This window comes from Eublepharis macularius, chromosome 1 (genome assembly GCF_028583425.1).
Source record: "Eublepharis macularius isolate TG4126 chromosome 1, MPM_Emac_v1.0, whole genome shotgun sequence".
NCBI lineage: Eukaryota > Metazoa > Chordata > Lepidosauria > Squamata > Eublepharidae > Eublepharis > Eublepharis macularius.
This window is the reverse complement of record NC_072790.1, coordinates 104,119,985-104,138,697: the sequence shown is the minus strand read 5'-3', so window position 1 is coordinate 104,138,697 and position 18,713 is coordinate 104,119,985. Positions and strand designations below refer to the sequence as shown.

Here is an 18,713-nt window from a genome sequence, read left to right as displayed (position 1 = left end):
CAAGGTGGGTATATTGTCTCCTACCTGTAAGCTGCATATCCTCATTGTTCCCTGTACGGAATGGGTTCAGGCCAGAGGACATGCTACTGTGTTGATTGGTTGACAAAGGGAAATAGGCTTGTTCCACAAAGCATTCATTTTTCACAGAAGCATCAGTAGAAATTGTACCGGCTTTGTTGCGGTTTGCTAGGAAACAAGAGCTTGGTGATGCAGTAAAAGCAGCTTTACTTGCATCTGGAAAAGAAAGATAGGATTTTATGGTGGCATGTAAAATAGAGCAGGCATACCTAGTACTGGTGAATATATGACTTGTAAATATAATATGTTGTTATTCATTCAGCCATATTATGCACTTTCGCCAAATCAAAGCAGACAATTGATCATTATCCACATTACAGCCATGACAGTGAAAGTGCTTTCTGTGTAATGTGTGAAGCAGTAACTCACAAAACTCCCTGTGTATATCACCAAAAGGATTTTGCTTCCCAATTTGCACAACAATGAAAGCACAAAGCGCAGTTGCTGTTTGTAACTAACAGCAGAAGCTGTCCTTATTTTTGAAACAAACTCACATTGAATCCTCTGAAGAGACAAATTTCTTCCTTCCAAACCCACCACATTTGCTGTTTCACATCTTGTTATACACAGCATGAAAAGCCCCAAGAGGTTTTTTTTATTATTATTGTGGTGTATAGAAAGCTCACATAGATGATGAAATAGAAGAGTCCAGTAGCACCTTTAAGACTAACCAACTTTACTGTAGCATAAGCTTTCGAGAATCACAGTTCTCTTCTTCTCTTGCATCTGAAGAAGAGAACTGTGATTCTCGAAAGCTTATGCTACAGTAAAGTTGGTTAGTCTTAAAGGTGCTACTGGACTCTTTTCCATTTTGCTACTACAGACTAACACGGCTAACTCCTCTGGACAGATGATGAAGAAAGCTAAAGAATTAGGAGCTTTTCAATCCTATCCTGAGCACAATTAGTCAGATATAAGTCAGTGAGGCTTACTCTCATAAACATGCTTAGGACTGCAGTCTTAAAAATGCCCAGCTATATGCTGGGATAGATTAAAACAGGGCATTTTTTTCAGATGGAACGCGGTGGAATGGAGTTCTGGAACCTCTTGAAAATGGTCACATGGCTGGTGGCCCCGCCCCCTGATCTCCAGACAGAGGGGAGTTTAGATTGCCCTCGCGCGGAGGGCAATCTAAACTCCTCTCTGTCTGGAGATCAGGGGGCGGGGTCACCAGCCATGTGACCATTTTCTCCGAGGGCAACCCACTGAGTTCCACCTTCTCTTTCCCCCCCCCCCCAAAAAGCCCTGGATTAGAACATCCTGTTGGTTAAACAGGATTTCTGATTTCATCAATATCCAGTCAAAGTAAGAAAATATCTATGAAGGTATGGCCACCAACCATCAGTAATTGTGAAGGGAACTGCATGATTTCAGTAACCAGAGACAATGTGATTATGTTTTTATGGGAAATTATGTCAATTGGAAATCAGCCTTATACATAAAACGCAAAACCAGTTTTCACAGAAGATATCCAGATAACAGTATTCTACTGTAGATTTCTAGATATATTGAAGACAGTCTTGAACAAACTTTTCAACTATCATTCAGCTTAGTATTTTTATCTTTATCTAGTAGCACAGGCTCCTCTGAGAGAAGAATCACCCTGAGTGAGGAAGGAATTGATTCAGTTGGAAATAGTAATGGTAGTTTCTGTGAAATGGGAAAAATAAGATGCTCTAGCAGATGGTGTTTCCACGTGGCAGAACTTCATAGAGACTAGGGAAACATAAACCTGTTTGGAGTTGTAAGGGAACCAAAGTAATATGGAAAAGCAATTGAATCTTACAGTTCAGTCATAAGCAGAGTTGCCCCTTTCAAAGTCCATTGAAATCAATAGGCTTAGAAAGGTGTAACTCTGTTTAGGCATAGGTTGGGAGTTACAGGAAAATTTCTGCACGTGGAAAGTATTTCCATCCACAGACTACAATGTTTTTACCTTCCCCCTATCACTGCAGCCCAAAATATACCTCCAAAAGCTGCTCTGAGTGAAGGAATGAAAAGCATGGGGGATGTCGCAGATCTGCCATTATAGGGGGGTGGAATTTCTCCCCATTGTATGCATGGAAAGTCACAGTATACAGATTGATTAGGTGTGCAAGAAAATCATACCATTTGACTTTGCATGCCTTTTAAAAATAATCTTTTTAGAATTGTTTAATAATCAGAGATTGTAGTAGTGCTAGTTGAATTCCTCTAAGCTCAGTTTGAAACAGAAAAAAATTTAATATCCAAAATACCTTTTTTTAAAAAGTCAATTTCAAATTTGACCCTGCTTTACTTTCTGTTATTTCATCAAGCATTTAACAGGGTCTGAATATGTTCCTCAATACTTCCCCTTCCCTACAGTCTCCCCAATTTCGCTCATCCCTTCCCCGTGTCCTTCTTTCCCCCTGACTTTCCTCTGCCACAGCAGTCTAAAATGCACCCCAAATGCTGGACTTGGGAACTGGGGGCCCCCAGGAACCGCATAAGGGAAGAGTCAGAGGTCTGCCTTATGAGGATGGAATGGAGCAGCAATAGTGCTGGCAGAAAAATCTCATATTAGTTTAACTGCTACGTACTAAAGAGATTTCCTTGTCTATGTCCTGCTGGGATTTCTAAGCATCTGAGAGCGGCTTCTAGAGCTCATACCTCTGTGACATTATGTCTAGCCAGCAAGTGCACATTGAGAGGTTTTCTCAGAACTTCCTCAGCCGCCTTCTGAAGACTCACAAAACCAGAACCTAAGCATCATATGCAAGTATAGAAAGCCTTTTTAATTGGACTGGCATTCGATGGCTAAGGATGTGTCAGTTTGACTTTAGTTAACTATTATGTACCCTGAGAGTTTATGATGAGATGGCTGACAAATTTAAATAAATAAATCAGCATGTCAGGGTTAGATATGAAATGATATATCCTGAAAAGCTCAAAATTTAAGTGTGGTAAAGTTTTCCATCAATATGTCTTTTCATATTTAAATTAAAACAAGCATGTACATGGTTAACAATTCAGAACTACCCCTTCCAGTTACCTAGATTCTTCATATACTTGTCCAATAGATTCTGGAGTTCTTGTTCTTTGTCGTTGTTGAACTGGGTCTCCATGGCTAGCAAGATGTATTCGTCTAAAAGCATGCGGATGAGATGAAATGAACCTTGCAAGAGGAGAAAGGTGGAGAGAGTGTATGCCATGAACTTATCTTGATGACCATCTCCCTACACTTTACAAGAAGCAAGTGAAACAAACAAATAATTGTTGGACTTTAAATGACCTGCTAAGACCAACAAGGAGCAGCGCTTAACTTCTTGCTCTAATCTTGCTTTGCAGTGGCCCACCTATCTCAATGTGTTTACTGTCCTGTAGGTTATTTGACCACTAATGACATCAAAGTACAATGCTGATGAAAGTGAGACATGCTTTATACTTGAAGTGAGCATATATTAGAGTCAGATAAGGTTGAACTCTAGTCGAAGGAGTTTGGGTTTGCTATATTCTAGATTCCCTTATATAAAAGACCCAGAAAGTGGTTGGCTACATCTACAGAAAAAAAGTAAGCCAGAAAGAAATGTATCACACTATCCTAAAATCTTGACTGAGTACCCTATATAAGACGTGGCTGCTAACTTTGTTACTGGTGCTGCAGTTTTTAAATTTAATGTCTTCAAACAGAAACAACTGTACAATATTTAAGTGACTTATGGATGTGAGTTCTCCAGGGTCTTCTTGTTGCTGCTATGGTTGCTGATTAAATGCAGCAGTAACAGTGCTTCCACATGATGGGTTTTTCTGCATTTTGCTAGAGCAGCCACTGCCTTCTTTCAAGCCGCTAGTGACGAGGCTTTTTCTGTTTTTTTTAAATCAAAATTCAAGCCCAATATCACTTTAAAGACCAACAAAACTTTCCAGGATATAAGCTTTTGTGAGTCAAAGTTCACGTAGATAAAAAAATCAGTAACAAACCATAATAGTAGTACAGAACTATAACAATTTATCAGTTACCCCTCCCACCAAAGCCCTCTGGTGATGCAGGGGAAATAAATGACCATGACAGGAAACTAAAGAACAGAAAAGGGTACTAAGGGGTGTGTGACCAAGAAAGAGCCAGACTTTCCCATCCACAGTGCACTGCTCTGGCTTTGCTGTGATCTTCCTTAAAAGATCATAAAACACAGGTTCTGGAAAGCCAGAGGGTGCATGAGAGCACCATGATGCTATGTGGAAGTAGGATAAAGCCTGTTTCCCAGAAGCATCCAAACTGAGGCAAACACCCAGTGTGGAAGCCTTTTTCTAGTGTAGTTTATGGGCACAAGCCTTTAGGTCCCCGTCCCCCCCACCCCCAGGTGGAATCTGCCAGGTCTCTCTCACTAGAAAAATGCTTCTAACCTAATTTTGCTTGTTTCAACTTTCCTTTCGTCAGCAATCCCAAGTGACTCTTTTAAAACTACAGTTCCCAGGAAACATTGCATCACCAACACTTGAAGAACATGTGCCAGATGTCCTGTGTAGAGAGACTCTGAGTGAGCCATGCAATGACTGCAGCTCCAGGTTACAGCTAGGCAACAAGTTCCATTGATACATAATAAGCTTCAAAGAGCAGTCAATGTGGGCTGTTTTCTCTCAGCCCAGACAACAAGCAGGGCTGGCACCAGGATTTCTGGTGCCTGAGGCATGGGGGGGGGGAGCTTCAGGACTGCTCCTGCCTCCTTATGCATGCACACGAGCACCTGGATTGTGGGGCGGTCGGCAGCTGGGTGGGAGGGCTGAGAGGCTGCCGGCCCAGCCAGGCACAGTGGGTGCCTGGGGAGGCGCGTGTGCATCCTCCCAGCCCTCCCTCTCTGTTGCTCCATGCACCGCACTAGACACCTGCCGCGCCTGACCCATGACTGCTGCTCCTGGCCAGGGGTGCATGTTGGCGGTGGCAGTAGCAGCGCAGGAGAGCTGGGAGGCTGCAGTAGCTGCAGGCCAGGTGTGGCAGGTGGCTGGGGCAATGCACTGGCAGCTTCCCATCCCTTCCAGACAGCCACCTGCACGCTGCTGCCGTCAGCTCCGCGGTGCATGCCCCCGCCCCAGCCCTGGCACCCCCTCCAGCACCTCAGCGCTGGAGACAGAAAGAAGAAAAAGCCAATTCAATGCCAGAGTATTAGCTGACAAGGTTGGCCAGGGAGAAACCAGATCCTCTTTGTTAAGAAGGCCTTGTTTGACTCTGTTCCAAAAAGATAAGTGGCAGCCCGAACTATTCTACAGCCTTCCCTTTCCATTTCCTGATTGATGAGAATTAATTTGGAGAAGCAAAACAAATTAATAAGGAAATACAGTTGTCTTTATATTTCTCCTTTCCTCATTTTGATGGGAGGAGTTTCTGCACTTTTCAGCTCATAATGGAAGTTCCACCCTCGCAACTTTCTTCCAGTCTCTTTAGAAATTTCTTGTCTGTTTCTGCACTGGATGGTGGGTGTGAGAAAAGGCATCCCCAGCGCGGAAGCAGCAGCCAGCGGCATGAGGGTGGGTGGGAACAGCATCCACATGTTCCATGCCCATACTGTTTGCTGCAGTCAGGAAATCAATTGTGCTAGGAGGACCTCTGAGGCTTGGCAACACCTCTCTCCGCTTCCCAGCTCAACCATAGTTTAAAGCTGCCTTACAACTCAGCTGTGAAAGAAACCAGGCCAGAGGAGGGGGAGAGGAAATGCAGGGCTTAGCTCTGCCATTTTTTCTGTGACACTCAGAATCAGGATTAACAGTGCAATCCTAAAAAAGAGTTACTCTAGTCTAAGCCTATTGAAATCAATGGTCTTAGACTGGAGTAACTCTCCTTGGGATTGTACTGTAAACTTATGAGTTGGATCATCCAACCAGCTTCTCCACTGCTGAAAAAAGGCAATGCTGGGGATCATGGGGGCACCATGGACAAAAGCAATGTGAGGCTTTAATAAGGAGGGGATTTGCTGAGAGTGAGCCAAAATGATTGCTGGATCCAGCCCAATTCTAACATCTTATATGTAAGAACAATATCTTTGTATCTCCCATCTCAGAATTGTTCTGGCCAGGTTTTTTTTACATTTGTATGCTATAACATTAGTAATATTTATTTTGCTAAAAGAAGCCACAATCACTGGGCCATGTTCTCTGGGAGCATGATTACCAGTGCCAAAGCAATTTTTAAAAAATCACTTTACTATTTTCATCTTTTTTGTTACAGGAAAATTAAAGACTCTGGATCTTGAAAAATAACTTATGTGAAAGTGGAAATCTTAACTAATACATTTCCATTTTGTAGAGGATCTTGTTAGATACTTTCACAACATGAATGGGAAGAAAGAGTTTTAATATAAATCAGATACCAAAACTTGATGCATTGTTCAAGGTGAGATTATGCATGACTCGTGCTCCAAAAAAGCTCCACTTGAGAAGGAAGTCTTGAGCTCTCTTCTTTAGTGATCGACCATTCTGTTTGCTTGCCTGAAGAAATGGGGAAACAGGAAAACATGTTCAAAAAACATAGCAGAGCCCACATGTAATAGAAATTGCAGCATATCAAACACGAGATTGTATTTTTGAGGGCCAGTTCTCTTCTTTGCAATAGGCTTGCTTGGAGACTGTTGAGATTAATAATTGGCTTTATCATAAACTACAAGTATTAAGTATTAATCATGATTTTTCAAGTTAAAACTGCTGTATGAAGTTTTCACAAGCATTCAACATAATAGCAAGCTCACACCAGCCATTTTAAATATAAATGCATTTTGATCACAACTTAAAAATAATCAGACACGAGTAGGAATGGAGGTCCCTGAGGCTCAAAGGCTGATGTCTGAAGAAGGGAGCTCTGACTCTCGAAAGCTTAAACTCTGAAAATCTTGTTGGTCCGTAAGGTGGACTAAAATCATACTGGACTAAAATCATACTGTTCTACTACAGAGACCAACATGGAAGCCTAAATGGGCTTCACCTAGAAACAAAGGCTCCAGGCTTACCTGGGGCCGGGTTGCCACTGTAGGACAGGATGGAGGGAGCGCGCGGCGGCCGCCATTGCGGAGGGCTGGCCCAGGATTCCCCGGTGCCGGCCAGCAGCCAATCGGTTTGAATCCCGGGCTGCCCAATCGCGGGCCTGGGATTCAAGCTGGGAGGGGCGGGGCTTGCTCTTGGACCGCATCGCCCCAGTCTCCCCTCTGGTCCGGCGCTCGGGTATTTATACCTGTCTTGCCTCGCCCGGTCTCCAGTTCGTCGCCGGCTTCAGTGCTCCCTCCCACCGCTCCCGTTTATTTTCTTGTCACAACTTGTAGGTGGTTGGCATTGGATCAGATCCCATTTGGGGGGAGTCTGGGCCTGCGTGCGCAGGCTCCCCATGAGGGGATTCCCATATGGAATCTTGGGAATGAGGCGTGAGGGTGCAAGCCCAGCTCGGGGGCTGCCAGGGCATCTCATTCCCAGGTGGCAGGGGAATCACCAAAGGGTGTACACCGGGTGTTCCCCCCCAATGCCACTCCTTGGTCTCTCCTTCAGCTGGGGTCTGAAGGGGATTGGGTTCATCAGCTGGCAGGCGGGTCTGCCGATGCTTCTTGGGGATCTGATCCATATGCTGCGCCAATACTACCTTACGCTGTTTGTTTAATAAAGTTGTGGCCTTGTTTTCTTCAACCATGTGTGGGTCTTATTTGTCGCAGCACCTCCCCTCCTTCCTGGCCTTTATCCGTAAGCAGCAACCTGAAGTATGCTGTAGAGTACACCCTCTGAAACTGCCATTTTCTTCAGGGACATTGATTGCTGTCGTCTGGAGATCAGCTGTAATTCTAGGAAAATTCTTGGTCTCACCAGGAGCTTGACAACCCTAGTGTTACCCTCATGATGACTCCCCTGGTTAAATTAAAAGTGACTGCTCAAGGTCATCCAGTATGATTCATGCCTTGAAAGCTTGTTAAGATAGTAACTTATGCTATAGGACCTTAATAGACTGTCACTGAAATCCAGGGCGACTGAAATTGGGGATAGAAAGGAATAGAACGCGATATTTTGGGTAAGCCCCTTATGGTCCATTGCAATTATTCTTGATAACAACAACATAACAACATTCAGTTTATATACTGCACTTCAGGGCAACTTAACACCCACTCAGAGTGGTTTACAAAGTATGTTATTATTATCACCCTGTGAGGTGGGTGGAGCTGAGAGAGCTTCTAGAAGCTGTAAAATAGTAAAGAGTCCAGTAGCACCTTTAAGACTAACTAACTTTATTGTAGCATAAGCTTTCGAGAGCTGCAGCTGACGAAGAGAGCTGTAGCTCTTGAAAGCTTATGCTACAATAAAGTTGGTTAGTCTTACAGATGCTACTGGACTCTTTACTATTTTGCTACTACAGACTAAGGCCGTTTTCATACTGCTTACTGGCTGCAGAACATTGTGCAAAGCTCCAGGAATCACAACGTCTTCCTGGTGCGATTTTGTGCGAGAACTGGAGTTATGACAGGAAATCACGCCAGGAAGAAGCTGTCATTCCAGGAGTTTTGCGCAAGGTTCCGCAGCCAGTAAGCAGTGTGAAAACGGCCTAACACAGCTAACTCCTCTGGACCTAGAAGCTGTGACTGACCCAAGGTCACCCAGCTGGCTTCAAGATTTTCTTCTGTTTCTTTACCCTTTTCTCCCCCGACTTCTTTACTGTGTATTCCCTGCTGAAATTTACATGAAGGCTCAAGGTCGGAACCACTCTTTTATTTAGGTATCTCTATGGTACCTGTATGGTATACGCTGCCTTTTTCTTCAGTGGAAACTCAAAGCAGCTTATATTGGTCTCCTCCTCACAACAAACCTGTGAGGTAGGTTAAGCTGAAAGTTTGGGATTGGCTCAAGGCCACCCAGTGAGCTTCCACAGCAGAGTGGGAATTCACACCTGGGTTTAATAGATTCTAGTTCAATTCTCTAACCAATATACCATGCTGACTCCTATAATAATCAAAATAATAACAATAATAAAAACAGTAGTAAATAACGTTGCCATGATGCTGATCAATGGTGAACCTGACCACCTCTAAATATAAGCCTCTGTACCTCATCAGCACATGCATTCTGTTCTTTCACTTATATATGTCTCATGTCAGATGATGCCCTAAAATTAGCTTCCTTACAAGGACTTGGCAACTTGTGGTAACATTATAAGCTTCTCCCTTCTCAAACAGCAAACAAAAAAGCCATTTGGTGTGACAGAGAGACCCAGCACTTTTAAGTGAACAGAAGGTAGAGAGAAATGGAAGGATTACGTGTTCTGTAAATCATTACCACTTACTCAGCTAATCTTGACTCATATAGTAAATTGTTCAGCATTTTTTTTCAGACGTGGGAGGAAGACACTGGAAACTATACCTGTTTGCCCTAGAACAATATTCTGTTAACAGATGTGAATGGTGGACAATTGGATCTTACCCCTGCTTCCTCACAATTATTATCCGAAGATTAACTCAACAGTCTTTGTGAAACTCATTTTAATCTGTGGAATTTCAGTTTCAGTTCATAAATCTTTGTTATTTCAATTTGTACTTGAAACTGTGAATTCTGATATCTTTTGAATCATTAAATGATGGGGAGAGTGCTTGATTTATAGCCAAGATAAATTTTAGTTTTTGATACAAGTGAGTACTTGTTCATATAAAAATATAAATTTAATAAGCCTTACATACATAATGGCTGGATATAACCCACAAATATGTATAGAATACTGTTGTTTTGTCTCTAACATTTTCTTCAGTGCCACTTTAAAATTAGTATTGAACAGATGCTTGTAATAGCAGGTGCAACACAAAGTATGTCCTGTTTACTCAAATCTCTGATGATTGTGTATGCATGCTCACCAACAAATCTCTACTCTCCTGCTTAGTTCTTATGTGTTTTAGTTTTGATGTTGCTGCCTTTTAATCATTGTTTAACCACACTCTGTGTTGAATGTCCCATTGAGCAGAAAGGAGGCATATGTGTATGCTTGTGTGGTGTGTGTGTGTTTTAAAAGGATAAATTCAATAAAGTGAGATGATTCCTGCACTCATTACATTGTCCAGGAATTCTGTGTATGCATCAGAATGCACACAAAACCTTGTGTCGCTATAATAAACCAGAGCTCCCCAAACAGTACCTGTTCAGGTTCTCTTCACCCTTGCATGCTCATGCCACGTATGTGAGATAAACATATAAATCACTGCAATCAATTGTATGGAACTGATGGGCACCTGACTGGCAGAGAATAGATCAAATAGGAAAGAACCACAGATAGGACATTCATACACACTTCCCGGTGACCCAGGACCAGACTAGAAGAAGTGACATTAATGCTATTGGTTGAATGTGTTTCAGTGTGTGAAGGAGGATGGGACTGTTTAAGCTTACCTTAATAACCCTTTGTTCAACCACAGTATCCAGCCATTCAATAAATGACTCCACAGTGGCATTCTTCTTTAAAAGGTCCTTGAGTTCTTGGAACACTGTAATAGAGTCATCTACCATGTAAAAAGGAAAACATGTGGTTGCGTTCTACTTTGAATAGAAGAGAAAGCCACTCACCAGGCATTGATAGTTTTGTAGCATGGAAAGGAAAGTGCAGAATTAGAACAAAGAGAGAAAAAAGGGAAAGACAGCATCTTATAAAGGCTTCCTTAAGCTCATCAACCCAACAGCTGGCTATATTGTCTTAATAAAATAGTAGTGGATTATGTATTATTTCACATGTACCTCACTATGCACATGTTATTTTCCTTTAACACTGGTTCTGCTTTGTGCTCTAGTGGAACAATAATTTTGGGGGGGGGGGGGGAAGGTGATGAATGTCATTTTTTCAAATACCAATTATCAATCTTTTTACCCTATACATGCTAATTTAAGTGTATTTATAACCTAACTACATATTATATATACACAGGGCAGATTTAAGTCTCCTTGATTTCAATGGCAGGGATTTCAGAACATGCTTTAACTCTTTCATAGAAATAATTAGGACTCAAAGGGACTTAACAGCAGAAAGAATGGAATAAAAGGAAGAGGAAAAGAGGTTGTGTTGAAAATATCTTCTTTTTTTTTGCTGTTTAAAAATAATTTAGAAACTATTATTCTCATTGATCCAAATATGGCAATTTAATTGCTCTACAACATATATAACAAAACATTCTAGCCAGACATAGGGACATTAGCTCAATTAACAGTGCAGATGGTAAAAAATCTGAAATAGTTCTTCTACAACTTATTGGTCTAAAATTTCATCAATAAATCACATGCTATGATCCAAAACTCTATTTTTCCACATCCCATATCTAGCTCCATAAAGCTGGTACTTCCACTTTAACTCTAGGGCCAGGAGCAGTTTTAAACATACAGTGGAGAATTCTATAAGGAGCTGTTCCCAACACAGAAATAAACTGGAAAGCTTCTATTGTCAAGTACATTCCTCTTTTTCTTCTGAATTTTTCATTCTGAATTTTTACCAGCATTCATACATGATAGAAGCAGCACAGGTGAGCTTCTTTTTAGGGTCACATAGGAAAATGCCTCTTGTACAGCACTGTTTTATCATTTGACCAGAAACTTACATTCAGTGTAGCCCTCCCCATCAGTGTCCATGCTTCCTGAGATTGCAAGAAGTGCCTGAGATCCAATGCTGTGCAGATCTACCTTCTCAATATCTGCAACCATGGCATTCACTATATGTTGATCAAAAAGAGCTGGTCGGGCAATCTGTAAATTAGGAAGAGGAAATGCATGCAAAATTGACACTGACAGTGGGTATTATTAGGAATGGCAGTAATTTCCATTTTCCTTTAAATTCTAAGAATATATTTTTTAAACCAGAATCATATATTTTGGCCCCACAAAAATATTAATGCGATTATAAAGTAATATTAAAACAAAGTGGGTCATGTATTTCATGAAAAAAAATCACCGCCTGTGAAACATACTTCCCAGTTTGCAAAAATGTAGCCAAATCAGATTAACTTTGTGGTGTGTGACGGTATGCTGGCTGCATGACCACTGGCTGACAAACCACATCATCAGCATGAACAACATCTTTTAACAAAATGATGTCAAAGCAGATGCTGAAAAGAACTGTTAACAGGAGCCAAAAGGCTTTCCAAATTCCCTTTGGACACTAAAAATGTCTCCCCATGAAAATTTGGCTCAGTCTATTATTTGCAATTGCCAGCTCCAGCGAGGGAAATCCTTGGACAACTGGAGGTGGTGCCCGGGGAAGGTGGAATTTGGGAAATGAAGCCCAGTCGGGATGTGATGTCATAGAGTCCATCTCTGAAGCTGCCATTTCTTCCAAGGGAACATCTCTGCAGTAATTCTGGGAGAATTCCAAGCCCACCTTAAGCTGGTAACCATATCTGTCAAACAGCAAGTTACTATTCCTGACTTGTAAATCCACCATGCTGAGGAGAGACATGGGTTGGTAACCAGGAGTGCACCCACTTTTCATTGCTCATAAGGGACAGGGCATGCAGGTCTGTACATTCCTGGGGAGCAACTGGGCGGAAAGGAGGACAGAATTTTGCCTTTATTGTCTAAAGGTGACAAATAAATTCCTCCCTGTGCCCCAGCACTTGACAGCTGATCTACAAGAAATCTGAGATAATACAAGACTGGAGTTTTTGTATCCTTCTATGATTATAAATTGTAATATTTTTTCACTTAGAAATTTAGATGAATTTTCATATTAGGGTCTAGATAGATCAGCACCCTACATGAAATTTCCAATTTGAACTTTAATAATGAGATTGCCATGTGGAACAGCCAGCTTTAGAGAGGATGCCCTTCCTGTCTCTTCCATCAGTGCAGCACAGCTGATCAAAGAGGGAAGGATTTTGCTCCCTTCCCCTTTGTTACTACAGTCCACCAACCCACATGGCTATTTCTCCACATGGTTTCCAAAGCCCTGCGCATCAACTTTCCTAGAGCTGGGAGCTACTATTGTGAGGAGGGGATAGCAGGGAAAACCTGCAAACCTTGCAGGAGCAGATTATTGGAGCTAACTTGAGAATTTCCAATGATTATATAGGCATGCAGAGAAAAATAGTTCAGCCAGGTGGAATCTCAATAATATAAAGAAAACTCCGGTACTAACATGCATCTTGTTTGAGAATGCTGTCGCTAACACTGCTGGATTTCATCTTTGCTGAACTCAAAGCAGAAGATTATGGAAACATTTTGTCTGCTTTGAGTGACCAACAGTGCAATCCTAAGCAGTTACACCGTTCTTCTAGAAGTCAATGAGCTTAGAAGGAGGTAACTCTGCTTAGGATTGCATTGCAAAGACCTGATCAGATGATCCAAACAAAACAGTGTTGGCTACTTAGGATAAGAGCTAGTGTCCTCTCCTACTTTTGAATTGCTTAGTTTAACGGTTTTATTGTTTTAATTCTGAATTCTATTGCATCATACTTGATATATGTTTGCTACTTTGGTTTCAAACGTAGCTCAAAAAGTGGGGTATACATTGCATCAACATAATAATTAATGAAAGCAGATGAGGGAACTATAGAGAGCACACAAAAACAGGAGGACTTGGACCAGAAGCAACAAACTTGACAACTGACTAATGTGTTAATGCAGGATTAATCTACACATATCTGCATACTGCAACAGAGAAATGCACCAAATTGTACCTATATCAAAGAGCTTTCAGTGTAAATTCTTCAGGTGAGTAGGACTTGAACTCAGTTGTGACCTACAGTTGACTAGCTGGTTCTCTGTCCGTGGCAGTAACAGGCAAGGTAAGATAGTCTGTTGAGGAGGCCTCTAGCCTCTGACTGTACCACTCCACGCTGGAGGTCGCAGGGACAGGAAATACAGTGAGTTGGGTGAGGGGTTGGCATTGTGTAAGTTTCACAAGTAGCCACTGGAGATCCTGTAGCATATGGATATTTTCCAATGGTTTTTCACAAACAGAGCATGAGAAACCAACAAACTCATGGAAAATCCACAAGTGTTGTTGTGAGATCCAGTGTGGTATAGTGGCTTGAGTGATGGACTAGGATCTGGACGACCCAGGTTCAATTCCAAGCTCTACCATGGAAACTCAGTGACCGTGGACCAGTTACACATACTCAACCAAACCTACCTCATAGGGTTGTTGTTAGGAAAAAATGGAGGCAAGGAGAATGATGTAGGCCACTTTGAGTCCCCACTGGGGGAAAAGGTGGGTTATAAATTTAAAAAATTAAAATTAAAATCACATTTATATTTCTGCCCCAAGCAAGATGTGTGAATTAAATCAAAAGGAAGTGTCCAACAAAGTGCTAAGTCTACTAGGCAAACTAAAATGGAATAAATACCCAAGTTTGGAAACTGCAGATACATCCAAGAGTTCTTACACAAATAAAAAATGATCTTTTAACAAAACTATGTAATTTGCCATTAGCATTCCTCTCTATGCCAGAAGTATGGGAAAGCTGCCCTGAAGTCACCCCCCCACCCCATTTTTGCCCACTGGCCATCCTTGAGTATAACTTAAGAGTGTTAGCTCTTCCAAGCAAAATTTTACCAACTTCCTGGATATTTTCTTTAGTTTACAACACTGTCCACTCTGGGTTATGGTCTCTATTCTGGACTCTTTGTCCTACCTGGGCTAAGTGCAGAAAGGATGTTTGACGCTTCAAAGAAGACACAAATCTCCGTGCTATTGGCAATTTTTTTGTTGTAAGGTCTTCTGGCAGATTTTCTAATGATGAAACAATCCAGTGTTCCCAATTTTTAGCAAAATTTCTTATATCTGCCAATAAACTGCAATGAAAAGGAGGGAAAACCCTCTTTGGAATCTTTTCGTGACGTGAGATGTGATAGAATTATTATAGCTACACAAAAACATTGGAATAACCTGTTCCATATAGCTGATAAAGCAACATAAGTCAGTCCCCACTGCTTTGTATAACTAAAAAGCCATATGGCCAGCATCCAAGATCCTCTGCACTTGCAAGTTTATAAGACAGGCAGCAAGGACTCCCACAGTGTCAAATATCACACAACCTGTGATGTTATGCAGGTATGTGCACTGATTAACTAATGGAGACACAAAATGAAAAGATTCCATTCATTAGTGTAAACAAATAAATAAGAAAACAAACACAAGTTATTTGAGTTTATGGCTGTCTGGTTCTAAGAGATTAGCAGTTTAGATGGGGGTGCAGTGGGAGGAATCAGGAGGAATGAGACTCACATCCAAGTTCTCTCCTCCTTTGGATATCCTCATGTACCATCATACTGCATGCAGGCTGCCATTGACGGCTGAGCTAGGGAGCTGATGTGGACAGGAAGAGAACCTCTCCCCTACCCCAGCCAAGCATCAGAAAGGGCATCTGAGGAGATGAGAGATACTCTTCTTGCCCATCAGCTGTGAATCCTCTGCCTGGCCTACAGCAGCAGAAGAATCCCTAGTCCCAGGAAGCAACACCAACCTGCACCATGCAGCAGAGTACATGGGGAGCAGCACAGAAGAGAAGGTGCAAAAAGAAAAATGAAAACAAAAATGAAGGTGTATAACAACAACTTGCCTGAAGTGAGATATAAAATGTTCAAAACTGCAGAGCCCTTCTGGTATGAGCCACCTCAGGACAATGTCACAGTGACACACCATAATGGTTAAAATTACTGCCTAGGAACAGCTGTCATTGCTAGATATGACACTGTTGTAAAATTCAGCCATTATGGTCATAATTAAATGGGTGTTTGCTGAAATTCAGTTTAACCATAATATATTAAATATTCAGCTGTAATATTAATATGACAATAGGGTGCTATTAAACCATAGAGAATTAAAATAAACCTCTCTGCCATAAATGATGACCAAAGCCAGAGAAAAGCAACTCATAGGCAATGATTCTGACCTAAGGATCTTGCACTCAGACTGGTGTACATTTAGAGTACAGATAGTTGTTACTGGTAGTTATAGTGGCACTAATCACCTGATTGCAAAGGAAGTAGCCCCTCCCCACTTTACTCACAATCAGCGTTATCAAAACTAGTAAGGCAAACAGTCTTTTCGGTGCTTACATGCACCATTCAGCCCAGGATGCTGAAAAAGTGATCAAGCAATAGGAACAACACTCAAAGGACAGCACATTTTTGTGCTCCCTGACTAGACTGTAGGGGTGTGCATTCAGATTTACCTAAGCCAAAATTAAACCCACAATTAGCTGTTCGGGATCAGTTTGGGGGTATCTGAAACACCCAAAAATACAACCAAAATTCTTGGAGTAATTTGGGGGAGGTTTCAGGAGGCACAGGAGTAGAAAGGGGGAGAGAGGAAGCATGCCCGACAAACAGCTGTGTGGTGGCACATGTGCCCTGTAAATTTTAAAGTCATTATTTTTATGAACTCCAGAGGCCAGGTCTAACCCCATAGAAAAAATAACCTTTTAAAATTTAAAGGGCATATGCGCTGTAAAATAGGAAGGTTGCTCTAACTAAAGAGCAGTAGATCTGGTTTCTGGAGTCTAAATGCCTGGTCTTCCATTAGAAAATAATGACACTTTAAAATATAAAGAGCACATATGCCACCAACAAGCTATTTGCTAGAATGCACTTCCTCTTCCTCTCCCTTCTTCCCTGCTGCTGCTGCCTCTGATGATAGTGGTGGTGGTGGTGGCGGTGGTGGTGGGGAACAGGTCCCAAATGGTCCCAAAAATCTGGAATCCCAAAAGAATGAATACAAAATGGAATCCTGAACTGGTAAAAACTCCCCAAAATTCAGGATAATGAAAACCTTGCCCTCCCTGAGATCCTGAAATGTCTAAAGTGTATGTCTCTACTGGATCTCTGTTGCTGAATCATGACAAAAAAAAACAGAACATGAAAAATTAAAGAGCAAAAAAAATCTTCATTTTTCTTTGATCATATTATATTATAATGAAAGTTATACTTACAAATTTAAACTTCTATTTCATACACATTTAACCACCTCCTACAACACCCGCACATAAATCGTAATCAAACAGAATTATGCTGCCTCTCAAGCTGTGCTGCTGCCATTATGCACATCTGTGGTGTTGGAGAGTGCCATCAAGACATAGCTGCCTTATGGCGACCCCTAGTGGAGTTTTCAAGGCAAGAGACTAACAGGAGTGGTTTACCATTAACTGCCTCTGCAACCCTGGTCTTCGTTGGAGGTCTCCCATCCAATTACTAACCAAGTAATTAGTTAGTATTGCTTCGTTTCTGAGATCTGACAAGATCAGGTTTGCCTGCGCTATCCGGGTGAGGGCACGCACATTTGTAAGTGTTTAAAAATCAACTTTTTAAAAGGGATTTTCCTCAGCTATCAGTTATACCTATGCTTATATTTATATTTCAAACATTATCATATGTAAATATCACTTACCTTTCTGGCATTTCTTGCATAGTTGCAGGGATAAGTATATCTGTAAGGACCTTGAATAAAGTAGCAGGAAAATGGATGTATCTCTAACATTAACAAATTTGAATAATGAAACAACTGCTCCTGTTGAATTTTCTCACAGCACCTAGCTGCAACTTTCTCCAAACCCATTAAAAATGAAAATGAAAATGTATTAATGTGGGACGTGATTCTTTCCCTCCTGCTCATGGCTAAGCACATGCAAAGTGGATTCCCATAAAAGTTCAACTGAAATCTCCTGCTTGCACTTAGTATAATTCCCAGCTGGGCAATCAGCAGTGTCCCCAGCTGTCCCTAAAATAATGCTTGTTCTGGAAGGAGAAGGGAGGCTGGTGTGGAGCAAGCTGCTGGTGAGCCGTGAGATGGCTTTACACTGTCAGACATGGTTGGTCATCAACATCCTGCCTGGAGTACTGGCAATGTACCTGTCTGGGAACTAGAAACGAGAGTCAGCCTTGCATAGTGGCTAGAGTGTCAGACTAGGAACTAGGAGGCCCAGGTTTAAATTCCCACTGTGCCATGGAAGTAGGATTACCAGGCCCCCGTCAGCAGGAGGTGGGGGAACCAGCACTTACCTTCCCCCCCTTCTTCCTTGCATGCGCATAGAGCATGCGTGCTCCTGGCCCATGCGATGACATCACTTCTGGGGAGTGACATCATTGTGTGGGCCACAGCTGCCCCTGGGAGCGCTCCTGAGTTCTGCAGGGGGCCGAATTGGGCTGTTGTGGAGCATGGGAGTGCTGCCACGCTCCACAGAGGCCTGATCTAGCTCAGTTCAGGGCTGATCCAGCCTGATTCAGGCACATTGGGCCTGCAGGAGCGCGTCGCACTGTCCAGGAGCATGCTCCCAGGAAGTGCGTGCCTCCCCTGTCAGCCAGGTAAGCGGAAGCAGGGGGTGGAGTGGGGGATCCTCCACCTCCAGTGGGGGACTGGCACCCCTACATGAAAGATTGGTTAACCTTGGGACAGTCATAAACTCTCACCCTAACCTACCTCACAGGGTTGTTGTGAGGATAAAATGAAGAAGAGCAGAACAATGGGAGTTGCTTTGGATCCCCATGGTGGAGAAAGATAGGGTATAAATAAAGTAAATAAAATAAATAAATGAAATAGAATGGGTGTTTAGCAAAATGGCTACAGGGATGTCCCAGTATTGTGTAGCTAAACAAGGGCTCATTCACTTGGTACTATCTTAAAGTGCTAAATTGACTCAAATAATAGAACATCAGCAGAAGCTCATTATATCTGTTTGCCTGACAGCTTCATGGGAATC

The 18,713-nt window shown here is 42.1% G+C and overlaps 1 protein-coding gene across 1 annotated transcript in view; it reads right to left on the bottom strand.

The window, feature by feature from the left end:
* Positions 1–18,713, bottom strand: part of RFX6 (regulatory factor X6) — a 49,950-nt gene that overhangs the window by 5,604 nt on the left and 25,633 nt on the right. Inside the window, exons 10-16 of the mRNA XM_054971670.1 lie at positions 17,405–17,454; positions 14,652–14,811; positions 11,622–11,766; positions 10,429–10,538; positions 6,402–6,519; positions 3,092–3,214; positions 25–234 (exon numbers count right to left, since the gene is read on the bottom strand). Coding sequence (XP_054827645.1) covers positions 25–234; positions 3,092–3,214; positions 6,402–6,519; positions 10,429–10,538; positions 11,622–11,766; positions 14,652–14,811; positions 17,405–17,454 — 916 coding nt within the window. The remainder of the gene's footprint in view (positions 1–24; positions 235–3,091; positions 3,215–6,401; positions 6,520–10,428; positions 10,539–11,621; positions 11,767–14,651; positions 14,812–17,404; positions 17,455–18,713) is intronic.